General features: G+C 33.8%; 1 protein-coding gene across 1 annotated transcript in view; it reads left to right on the top strand.

Annotated features, from left to right (window-relative positions):
* The first annotated feature begins 341 nt into the window (after window positions 1-341).
* The window catches only part of CCDC172 (coiled-coil domain containing 172), a 48,240-nt gene continuing 35,613 nt past the window's right edge, over window positions 342-12,968 (top strand). The window contains exons 1-2 of the mRNA XM_012774727.2: window positions 342-483; window positions 698-783. Coding sequence (XP_012630181.1) covers window positions 405-483; window positions 698-783 — 165 coding nt within the window. The 5' untranslated portion in view covers window positions 342-404. The remainder of the gene's footprint in view (window positions 484-697; window positions 784-12,968) is intronic.

Raw genomic sequence — 12,968 nt, 5'->3', positions numbered from 1 at the left:
TGGCTGCTGCCTAGACCCTTAGCCAAGATCCTGAGCCTCCATTTTTATTTGCCCTCAGAGCAAAAGACAAACCCACAGAGAGGCGAGGCCGAGGCCGGGGGAGCTGCGTTCCCCTACGAGAAACGCAGAGCCTGAATCTGTCTCAGGGCGTGAGAGAGAAAAGCCGGGTTTTGTAAATTGGACCTGGGAAACAAGGGCCAAGGGCACGCGCGTCCCTTTGACGCGGGGCTTTGACCGGGTCCGGCTCCGTCCTCGCTGTGGAGAGGCGACAGGGACAAAGACTGGTCCATCTGGGAGTAGTCCTTGAACAATCCTTCTTCTTTATTGTGCTTTCCAGTGTACTCAGGCTTGGTTATAAAATATTTAACCACGAGAGAAGGATCCGCAGGAGCCCAGGGCCTGAGATGAGCTTAGAGTCCTTATTTCAGCACATCATCTTCACGGAGCATCGGGCTGAGGAGAGTCGCCGTTTGATGCGAGAAGGTCGGGGCGCTTCTGTCCTTTGCCTGGGGGGCCTTTTGTCTTCTGGAGCTGGGTGCTTGGAGCAGAGGGAAATCCCAGAGGTAGTAGTCAGAGCAGTTAGGGCAGCTTGCTTGCCCTTTGGAGGGAAAGACAGATGAAAGGTATCTTATCAAATGCTACCGAAATCTGGACGTTAGAAAGATTAATGTGTTTAAAGATTGAATTTGTATTACAGTAAGATCCGAAATAAATAGATGTCGTGAAAAAATTAAGAAAGCAACAGAGAAGCTGAATGAAGAGAAAATGGAGTTGGAATCTCAGGTATTGACATGTAGAGCATGCTGATTATCACTTGGAAAAAAAATCTGTCTTAACTTTTTGGGGATATTTCACTACTTCACCAGTTGTCCTTATAGTAAGAAGCACACTACTACTATGCTGGCTAGCATAGTTCCATGTTACCTGATCATATTTAAAGTTCTGAATCCAGTGACACCTTCAGTTCTAATATGAATTTTCTCTAGAGAAACTAGTTGAATAATGAAGAATTCATCATCCATTCTGTGAGATGGTTAAGGTTTTAAAAGAGTAAAGTTGTCATTGGAGGAAGAATTATTTAATAAGTAGTTGATACAGTATATAAATTTTGAATAATAATGTAAGTGTGCTATGTTGATGTAACAATTGAATGAAATTTTCAAATGAATTTGTGCCTTTTGTTTTTCAGTTGTCTGCCACATTTTGGACATGTCTTTCATCTAAAATTATACCTTTTCCGCTAGCGTTTCTCTCTTTTTTGCAGCATTTGTAAAGTTCTGTGTTTTAGATAGAAGCAGGAGAGTCTGATGGCTTCTTGAAGAAGGATTTTGAAGGGTGGGTAGAATTTTGGAGAGGCAAAGAGAAGTGGTAGGAGGAAAGCATTCCAGAGAGAGGGAGAGGAATCTAGTCAAAATAAAGGGCTGATATCTGGGAATAGGAGGAAACCATTGTGGGTTTTCGATCTGGGAGCAGTGTGATAAAAATGGTTTTAGGTAGCCATGTGCTTTTAGTCCCAGCTACTCTGGTGGCTGAAGTGGAAGCATGACTTGAGATCTGGAGTTTGAGGCCAGCCTGAGCAACATAGGAAGACACTGTCTCTACCAAAAAAAAAAAAGAAAAGTGGTTTGAGAAGATCATTCTGACTGCTCATGGGTAGGATGGGAACAGACAGGAAGCTAAGAACGTCATTTAAATGTGTCACAATTAAAGCCTTGCTATTATGGGTAACATAAATGGGTAGTTTTAAAAAATATTTATTCAACACCAAACAACGTACTAAACAAGCAACGTGTAATGGGAATTCTGTTTGAGGAAGTCTGTTTGCTTCAGATATGTCTATTTGAATTTAACACTATGAGGAATTTCCATTTTTTTTTGTTTGTGAATAAATTAATCATAGAACCCTTCTCCACCTGGTGAGCTTCAGCTCTTCTTTCCAAGTCTTAATCAAACATCACTCATAAAGCCCTCCCATGGACATCTTGGTGAAATTTTTAAATTAAACAACAAATACATACTTGTGCTTTTGTTTGTATCCCCCACTATTTTGTGAGCAACATGTCTGGAATTTGTTTCTGACCATCTTTTATTCTCACTGCCTGTATCCAATACCTAGCATATAGTATACATTAGTGGATTGAATGAATTGAATACTAATAGTGTGATAGATAAAAGAGAGAGTGTTTTATACTAGAATTTGGAACTATTATTCGGCAAGGCCCTAGCTCCTATTTTGCCTGTGAATAGCAGATAAACTAGTTGCTACCAGCAATGCTAAAAGGTGGTAGGATGGGCAAAGCAATAAGAATGTCATGACTTAGCTTTCTTTTTCTTGAAAAAGAGTTAAGATACTTTCAGTCTTGGTAACTAGAAGCTAATAGAAGTAATATGTAAAATATGAGCCCTTAGTATATGCTGGACACAGTTGTAAATACTTCACTTATATTAACTCCTTTGGTCCTAAGAGGCATCTTATGATGAGACACCATCATTCTCCCTTCATTATAGGGGAGGAAACTGAGAGGTTAAATGACTTGTCCATGACATATAATTGAAAAACAATCAAACTATCATAGTGAAAGTAGCAATCAAGTAATGGCAGCATATTTTATTAAAGCCGAGTTCTTGAGCTTATCTTAAACTTTTTTGTTTATGACATTCACGTATAATAATAATATGAAGCTTTGCCTCTAGTTTAGGGCAATATTTTTAAAAGATCACTTAGTAAGTTTTTGCACAAAATATATTTTTCTTGGATTGGTGAAGATATTGACCTGACAGATAATAAATTTTTGAAAAAATGTTTACTCTTTGTAATATTTTTTTCTGTTTTGCCTGAAAATGGAAAAGTAAATTGTTGACATATACACATATTTAAAAAAAGAATGTTGATTCAGTTGTTGTACTAGAGAGAAGACAGAGCAAGTCCGTAACATTGTTTAGAAACATTTGCTGAAATTACTAATTAATATAGGCTCATAAATGTGCATTGCTTTTTAATCAGCTCATATACATGGGTAATAATACATTTGTATCTTACTAATAAAATTAACATATGAGGTTCACAGTTCACACAATACTAATTTGTAGTTGAAGTAATTTGATTTATAATTATAGTCAAGATGTGTGTGTGTATAAAGATTTTAAAAGTGGAACAACAATTATAATGTAAATGACTAATGGGAAGAACTAAAGAAGTAATCATAAATTGATTTCTTGTTTCTTTTATTCTCAGAGTTAATTATATGTCTGCCAATAACAATGAAAATATATTTACTTGAATATTTGACTTGGCATTTATTGACCAATTTATCAAGTATAAGCAGCATCAGGAGAAAGAAGAACATAATTTGAATGGAGCAGTGCTTGAATTATTGTACAATGATACATTCAGAAAATATTTTGGACATTTATTTTGGTCAAAAATGTATTTAGGAAGTAAAGTATTCATTTATTTATTTATTTATTTTTTCTGTTCTGTAAAACCCAGGTAGCATGTAATTAGAACTTGAATGATAGCATTTGCCTTTCAGGGCTCGATGAGTCCTTTAAAATATATGGTTGCAGAAGTCTCAGATTATACAGTAACAGTACTTTCTGAATTGGACAGCTACAGTATGCCTGGTTAGGTTTGGTAATATGAAAACAGAAAGAGGAGAACATGCCCTGGATTTGCATTACTGCTTAACAATATACCGAAAGCTTCTGATAGTCACAGAAAGGTTTTGTAATATTGATGACAGAGCAAGCCAAAAGTAAGTACTCACAAAGCAATTGTAGTTTCTTTTAAGCATCTAAAAGAGTTTCTTCTATTTAAAAAAATGGCATATAATTAAAATTTGGGCATTTAATTTTTATAAACATATTACATAAAATCCAATATAATGTCATAGTCCCTTAGGAAGGCGTAAATCAAGGAAAATTGGAAGCTATTTTGTGAATATTTTGTTTATTTTTTCTTTTTTCAATTTTAACTTATTGCATAAACATTATAACAATAATAAAAGAATATTTCATGAATTTTTAAAGGAAAGTTATATTGAAATAACAAAGTAATGTAATGGCTCCATTTATTTCTTTACTTCAAAATCTACGTGTTCCTTTTTTTAATTGGTAAAAGTTCAGAACCCTCCCAGAACAGCAGGCAAAGTCATATCCTTTTGCACTGCATTACACAATTAGAGAAAGGATAAAACCACAAATTATTATCATTTATAATATTGAAATGGAGTTTTGTAATCAAGGTGTATCCTTTTGTTTATATTTAACCAAAGAAAAATTTAAATCCTGCCTAAATTTAATCTTATTGTTGATTAAAAGTGACTTAAAAACATGGATAAAAGAAAGGCATTATTTCTCTACTCTAATTAACACTTGTTTAAATAGCATGTGAATTATTTAATCTTAATTTTAGAAAATAAAGTGGAAATTCTGTTCCCCAAAATTTAATACATACCTATATTTCCATTAATTTTGACTAAGCCAATTTTGGGGGTAGTTACACTTTGTTGCTTATAATCTCTATGTCTTTACATGAAATTCCTTCAAGCCATTTGTTTTAAAATGTTGTAAGTCCCTGTGGAAGTAGAAGGGGGGTGGGATCCAGAGGTAAGGTAAAAATTAGCCTTAGACAAGAGAAAGGATACCTCTTGTGCTGTACACTACAAATAATAGGTAACATTTAGTAAAGAATTACTATATATTATACATGTGCTTAGCATTTTACAAACATTATCTCTGTTAATTCTGACAAGAACCCTCTGAGGTTTGTATTGTTTACCTCCATTATGCATTTGAGCAAAATTGAGGCTCAAAGAAATTAAGTAACTTGCATGAGGCCACATAAATGGTGGTAAATAATAGATCTAAGATTTGAATCTGTATCGGTAGACTAGAAAGCCCTCACTCTTAACCACTCTAAACCACTCTACTATAGTGTAAAAGGAAGGAAGAAGGAAAGGGTGAAAGCAGTAGATATACCTACATTTGAAGATTTGGTGACAGGAAGTTGAAGGCATGATATGCTAAAAGTAGTTTCTTAGCTTTATCATGTCAATGAATTTGGTCAGTATGTGTCATGTATGTTTAAAGAAGAGTAAGAATGTGTCATTTCTTATTTCCTCTGATTTATCAGTTGAGTAACCTTATGCAAGTGAGATAACACTGTTAGTTTGGAAAGATTTCTCTATAATTGTGGTTACTTGTTATTAAAGATTCATAAGAATTAGGCAGCAGGTTATGATGAATAATACATGGTCCTTGCCCTTTAGGGACTTAAGCCATAGATATTACCCCTTCCTTAGGAAGGAAACTCCATCAGCTTACGGTGCTTGCCCTTGGTTGCAAGAAATAGAAATTCAGTTCAAAATGGCTTACCAGCAGTCCCCAACCTTTTTGGCACCAGGGACAATTTTCATGAAAGACAATTTTTCCACGGATCGGAGAGAGGGGGGATAATTTTGGGATGATTCAAGCACATTACATATATTGTGGACCTTATTTCTATTATTATTACATTGTAATATATAATGAAATAATTATACAACTCACCATAGGTTGGGGGACCCAGGCTTAAACAATATAGGGAAATCATTGACTTATGTAATTGAAAACCCAGCATTTGATTCTGACAGTTTTATCAGTTTGAATTGCATTAGGTTGCTTATAACAAAAATATGCATGGTGGCTGTTCCAAATAAGAGTTCATTTTTTCTCATGTAATATGAAGTCTGAAGGTGGTCAATCCAGAGCTATTTATTAAAGCTGCTCTAGGAAATCCTGAAAAGCCCCAGCACATTCTATCTTTCGTTCCACTATTGTTAGCATGTGTCTTTCATCCTCATAGTCACAGGTACTATTCCATCCCCAGGCATCATATCTGAATTCCTACTTGAAAAACAGGAAAGCATGGAATACCAAAAGGCTTCTCTTCACATGTTATTTTAGGGAAAGAAAAGTCCTCTTCAAGGACTTAGGCTTGCATCTCAAGGATTAGAATTTTGTCATATGATCAACATTGGCAGAGGAGTCTGGGGTTATGAGTATTTTTAACTGAGTATGTTATTGCTTGGATCAAAATTGGAATTCTATTAGTAAAGTAGAATGGTGTAATGGCCTATTGCTCTTGTGTCCCTAAATAATTACTAACAACTTGTATGGTCATATGCTTGCTTGTTCAAAATCAGAAAGAGAGAGAAGGGTGTTTCCAGACACTTACTCTGAAAAGCAGAGAAATTTCTTTCCTAGAACCTCGTTAGATAATTTCCTCCATCTCATTTCCAAGAATTGTAGCATGTGACTATCTCTGAATCGATAACTGTTGTCAAGGGGTAGCGACTTCTCCCATATTCAGTGGGCTGTCTGGATATGTTTTAGGATTCTAAAAAATATTAACTAGTTACCAACGAAAAAGGAAATGCATATTAAAGAAGCAACCACAAGGTCTACAAGAAGAGTTTTAGTGGTTAAAACTAGAATGGCCATGTAGGGGAGTCCCTATAGTTGGTTTAAATATTGCAGGTTAATTATTGATTAGGCTTATCATTTATTCTTAGTATGATTTACCATATATGACAATATAATGCAAGGTTTTCCCCTCTAAATTATCCTCAGTTAAGTAGGAGTTGTTTTATGTTGGAGTCCTTACCTTAAAAAGCCTGTCATATTATAAAATGCATTTTAAATTCCTTCATTTTGAACAAGACTCAATGATGGTTTGGGATGCTTAGAGAAATCTTCTGATTAAATTGATTAAAAAAAGGAAGCGAAGACATTTCATAGACTTAGTTATTATTCTTGGGAGTGTGACCTCATAATTCCAAGTGCTAGATGTCATTGTAAAAAAGCCACTTAATGATAACTTACAAATAATTAATAAATTTCTAAAACAATATGATTTAAAAAGCAACCTATAGAAGTTACATGATACCATTTAAAAATATGTAAAACAAAAATATGCCTTGTGAGTGATATATAAATATATAGAAAAGTTTAATGACATGCATGGGGATGATAAATAGCACATCAAGATAGTGATTATCTCTGATAGAAGTAGAAGATAACTAATCAGGGAAGGGTATACAGGGAACTTAAGCTACATGTAATGCTTTACTTCTTAAACTGGTGGTGGGGACACAGCTGTTAGGTCACTTTAAAAAATAAAAATACATTTAAAAAGTTACAAAGCAGTGATTTTTAGTCTTTAAAAGGTTGCGCAACCGTCACAATCTAATTCCAGAATATTTTCATCACCTCCAAAAGAAACCCTACATGCATTATCAGTTACCTTCCCATTTTCCCCAAAGTCTACCAGCCTAAGGTCACAACTAATCCACATTTTGTCTCTGGATATTTTATATAAATAGAATAAAAAATATTTAGCCTTTTATGACTGGCTTCTTCCAACTAGCATGTTTTCAAGGTTCATGTTGTAGCATGGATGAACATGAATACTTTATTCCTTTTTATTGCTAAAATTCCAGTGTATGTATCACATGTTGTGTATCCCTTTAAGTCAGTCATCTATGTGATTTCCACTTTTTAGCTATTATGAATAATGCTACTATGAACATTTGTGTATAAGTGTTTGGATGAGCAATATGTTTTCAAGTCTCTTGGGTATTCCACTAGGAGTGGAATTGCTGGGTCACATAACTCTAGGTTTAACTTTTTGAGGAAATGCCAGTCTGTTTCCATAGTGGCTATGCCATTTTTTATGTATGAGGGTTCCAATGCCTCTGTGGCTTTGCTAACACTTGTTATTTTCTGTTTTCTGAGGTTTTTTTAAAAAGCCATCTTAGTGGGCGTGAAGCCATCTTATTGTGGTTTTTATTTGCAGTCCATAAAGACATTGATATTGAACATCTTTTCAGATACTTATTGGCCATTTGGCACATATATTCTTAACATGAGCTCCTTGACTAATGGTCATATTTCTGTTTACAATTATTTTGTGGGGATACCTAGTCTCTGAGAAGTAGTGATCTCTCTTCATATTAATAGAACTAAAATGATTACATTTCTAAATGAAATGAAATTATTATTAAATATATATAGCATTTATTAGATTCTTTTTTCTCAACTTAGTTTTCATGATTTTAAGGAAGTCTGGAGAATGTTTCATAGTAATATCAGTTTAGAGCAAACTCTGCAATAATATACCAGATAGCCTTTCTGTTTTCTAGTATTTATACATCACAAAAGTTGCATATTTCCTGGCTTGGATCAACAAAGTGGAAAATCTACTACACTGGTTCTAATTTTAAAATCTACCATTGCCTCCATTCCTTTTATTTTCTTTTAAGTGCTATTCTAAATAAATAGTTAGCCTGAAATGTTAAGAAATGTTTTGAACAGAAAAAACAAAAATGCTTCCTTTCCAGGAACTGAGAGAACAGTCCTCTAATTAAAAAAGAGTAAATTTATGGTTCAGTATGCAGATAGCATGAGATTAAAATTTAGTTTTCTAGCCTTATGAAACTATACAGCACAAAAGAATCTCTTTTTAAAAGTTTACTCTTTGATTTAGGATTTCTCAGAAAATCAGCTGAGTTCCTCACTTCCCCTGAATATCTCCAGTTACACGTTGGATAATCACTCAACAAACATTCATTGAGCAACTTCTAAATTACACCATGAATAATTGGCAAATAAATTAAATAATACCTTTCTTCCTTAGAGGATTGACATCAACTTTGATTGTATAAACCTAACTGTAAACTCAAAATTTTTAATGTCCTCATTTTAAAATAGTTTGTAATTGGTTTTAATTGTCTCTGTGTAACTCTTTGGAGAAAGCCTTATCACATTTGTCATGAATAATTTTCCAAAACTTGGAAATAGGCAATAGGAATCACTGAGTGTCCATTGAGTATTGAGTTGGACATTCTCCAGTAGCTAAACTACCTGGGGACAAACAAATTTTCTAGGGGTGTGTGCCTTTGTAATGGGTCTTTTGTTCTGGAATATACTAACCATTCTTTGACTTTAGGACCTTTGCACTTGCTGTTTCCTCTGCCTGAAATGCTTCTTCTCTAGGCTATTATTCTGTCATGCATGCTCACTTCATTTATGTCTCTCCCTATAGGGTGACTAATTATCCTCCTGGGATGCAGGACTTTCAGTGCTAATACCAGGACAGTCTCATGCAAATCTCAATAGTTGGTTACCTTAGCTCTCTGAGGCTCAGTTGTCACCTTAGACCATTGATTTTTGAGTATAATCTATGGATTCATAGGAGTCCCCAAGACACTTTAAAGGAGTCTGTAAGGTCATACTATTTTCATAATAATACAGGAGTACCATTTGTTGTTTTCACTATACTAACATGCACATTGACGGTACAAAAGGTGTATGAAGTAAAACTGTTAACATAAATCATGGCAGTGGCACCAAACTGTACTCATAGTCGTATTTTTCCCTGCCATGCACTCACAATAAGAAAACAAACACTACTGGTTTACATGCTCTTGATTAAAGTGTAAAAAATATTAGTTTTATTGAAACTGACCATTGAGTATATGCATTTTCAATACTGTGTGTGATGTAATGGAAGTTCACCTAAAATACTTATTCCAAAGTATAGTGATTGCCTCCAGGGACAGCATGTGTGCAATTGTTTGAGTTGCAATATGAAGTAGCTATTCTTTTTCTTTTTCTAGAACATCATTTTTACTTGGATAATTGACAGTCAAAATTATAGTTATTTAGACTTGGGTATTTGGCAAAATTTTTTCAAAAATAAACACATTGAGCCTATCATGTCAAAGCAAATATCTGACATCATTAATTTTTTTATTTTGCCAATAATAAATTCAAGCTTTCAAACAAAAATTAGAATTTTGGAAGACTCATATCTGTCACTATATGTTTGACAGCTTACCAATACTTAAAGATATTTCTGATGAGTTTGTAAGTATTAATGAATATGAATGTTATTTTTGATATCATATTATGAAATGTATCAACATTTGGAGGATCTGCATAATTCAATGAAACAATATTTTCCAAATAACTACTTTTGTAACTATTGTTACAAAACTGTGCATGGATAAAAGATAAAAAGTGCAAGATAAACCAATGAATTTTATTACAACAGAGAATGAAAAGTTCATTGACATAGATTCAGAATCCACATTGCAACTAACCTTTAAGGAACTACCACTTGTGGAATTTTGGTATAGTATCAAAAAAGAATATGCACAATCATTTGAAAACAGTATTAAAATACTCCTCTCATTTCCAACTCTAATACATATCTGTTCACTTCACATACTCCAACCAAAATACATATTGGAAAAGATTGAATAGAAGCAGATATGAGTACAGCTATCTTCTATTAAGCCAAACATTAAAGAGATTTGTAAAAAATGTATATGGAGCTCTTCTTTCTAATTTTTTTGTCTTAGAAATATTTTTCATCAAAATATGGTATTTATTTTAGCAGGTAATGAGATTACTGATATTCTTAAATGATTAAGTGTTTTAAAATTTTCCCAGCTTTAATATTTAATGCAGAAAATACTACTAGACATAACTCACAAAAACAATAAAACGAAAAGAAATACAAAATATTCCTATATACTCAATGTCATAAGACAAAAAAGTTTGAGAAGAGCTTCTGTAGAGGCCCCTCTCTGCCCTTTCTATATAAAATAGCATTAACTCATCCCATATGTCTCTGTCTCTGTCCTTTATTCTATGTTATTTTTCTTTGTAGCACTTAGTACCTCTTGGCATAGTTCATATTGATCTCTTTATTATTTGTCTCCCCCAGTGGAATGTAAGCACCATGAAGGATAGAAATTTATCTATTTTGTTCACTGCTATTGTTTCCAGCATCCAAAACAGTGCCTGAATCACAGTACTTGTTAAACAAATATTTATTGAGTGAATAATTTAAAATTTTTCTCATAGAATTCTCTGTTCTCTGTTTTCCTCGTCTATGAATTCTGCTTGTTTCTCCTTTCTTACTTGGTGGTAGATTTTCTTATGAATTTTAAGATTTTTTATTGTGAACTTATTTTTAGCAGAGCTTATCTTTCCTGGCAGTTCTACACATTCCCTTGATAGAACAATGTCCCCAAGAAGCAGTCTCACCCCTGCTGCTGGGGCCTTGCAGGTTTCCCCTGTTTAGGACCAGTTTTTACGTGAAATTTCTGTACTCAGGATTTCTGCACTGAATGGAATAAGAAATATTTGTCACATCTATGAATAGTTCAGGCTTGGGGTTCAAGTTTATGGAGTATGACTCTTCTTCAATACGTGGTTCAGTGGGATGCAACTCATTTAAATGCTTCATATCCAAGCCAATGGGTGGAGTTTTGTTACTTTTCTTTTGTAGCTGGCATACTTTTCAATTCCTGACTGTACAGTGAGCCTAGTTCTGGCTCCCTTTGGCCTTGACCTTTGATCTTATGTGGACATTTAAAACCCTAGCCCCTAAGGCCCATATCCATTGAATTTTAGCACACCATTCTTACCCTGTTTCTGGCATGATTTCCCTCTCTTCCATTTGACTTACGTATGTAAGTAATGTATATTCTAAATGTAGTTATATTTTATCTGGCATTTGTCTGCATTTGGAATAGAAAGGGGGTACTTTCCACTTTTGCTTATTCTGACATATTAACCAGAATTCTCCACCCTAAAATTCTTGAATGACTCAAATTCTTCATTCTTGAGTGCTTATTTTTTTTGATGAGTTTGTGTAATTGTTTAAGTAATTGCGCAGGAGGAATATGTGAGTGACAAATTTTCTAAGCTATTAATTTCTAAAATTTCTTTTTGTTGTCTTCATACTTGTATGACAACTTGTCTGTGTACAGAATTCTTGACTAAAACTGTTTTCAGAAAATTTTATAAATCTGGCACTATCATCTTCTGAAATTTATTAATACAGAAGAGGAATATTGAAATCAGTCTGGTTTAGGTAACCTGCTTTGCTGCATTTTTCTTTCCTGTTTCCTTTTAGAATTTTTTTTTACCTTTATAATTCCAAATTTGTGTACAGATGTATCTATCAATTTTGTCCGGAACAAGGGTGAGCCTTCCATTTTAATCTCAGCTATTATGTTCTAGGTTCTTTTTTAATATTCCTATTTCTTATAGTTTAAATCTTTGTTCTTTGTTCTCTGACACTACTATCCAGCAGTTTGGGAGAACTTTTTATACTTTGCATCACTGATTCCATCTTTTGCAGTGTTAGTTTAGTTAGTTATTTCATGCTCTCTGCTAATTTAAATTCAGTGTTGCTTCTCTTTTTTTTCACATTTCTTTAATTTTCTGCCTTTTTATCTCAGCTTGTTATATTTTTAATTTATTCTCCTATGTCCTTGCTTGCTATTGTGTTTTAGTGGACATATCTTTGTTTTCATCCTCTTGAGGACATCAAGTAATTGATTAACAATTTTTTTTTTTTTGCATCCTGTAGTAAAATATTATGGAGGTGTACTGTGCTTTTCTCTGTAATCTTTCAAATAATTCTTTTTCTCTTCTGTTAATAGTATTTTTCAGAGGGTTCATATTTTCATTCTGTGAAGTCTGTTCACACCTGTACTTTGCCAACAGATACAATATATAAATTGTTCTTTGTCCTTTTTCTGTGTTCTTGAGTTCTTGAAGAATCAACTATCTTAGAGCTAAAACCTGTTGCCAATTGATATGAGTATACCCAACCCAATTTCTATTGGTCATAGTTTTACTTGACTGACGTATGATCATTTCTTGCTCATGTGCCAAGTTTTCTTATTATGAGGAAGAAAATGTATGTTTTAAAGAATCAGTGACATTTTATAGTTCTTCCATTAAAAGCAGTAAGTGAAAAACCACTACCTCAGCATTCCATTGTTTTATATCCTGACAGAATAGGAAGATATGGTGATAGGTAAGGTAAAGTACTGCCACCTGAGTTGTCAAGTAACACTGAAGTCTCCTATTTCAAAGTATCTCCCCAGGAACCATCTTTTAGA

This window comes from Microcebus murinus, chromosome 14 (genome assembly GCF_040939455.1).
Source record: "Microcebus murinus isolate Inina chromosome 14, M.murinus_Inina_mat1.0, whole genome shotgun sequence".
Taxonomy (NCBI): domain Eukaryota; kingdom Metazoa; phylum Chordata; class Mammalia; order Primates; family Cheirogaleidae; genus Microcebus; species Microcebus murinus.
This window is presented reverse-complemented; position numbering and strand designations above follow the sequence as displayed.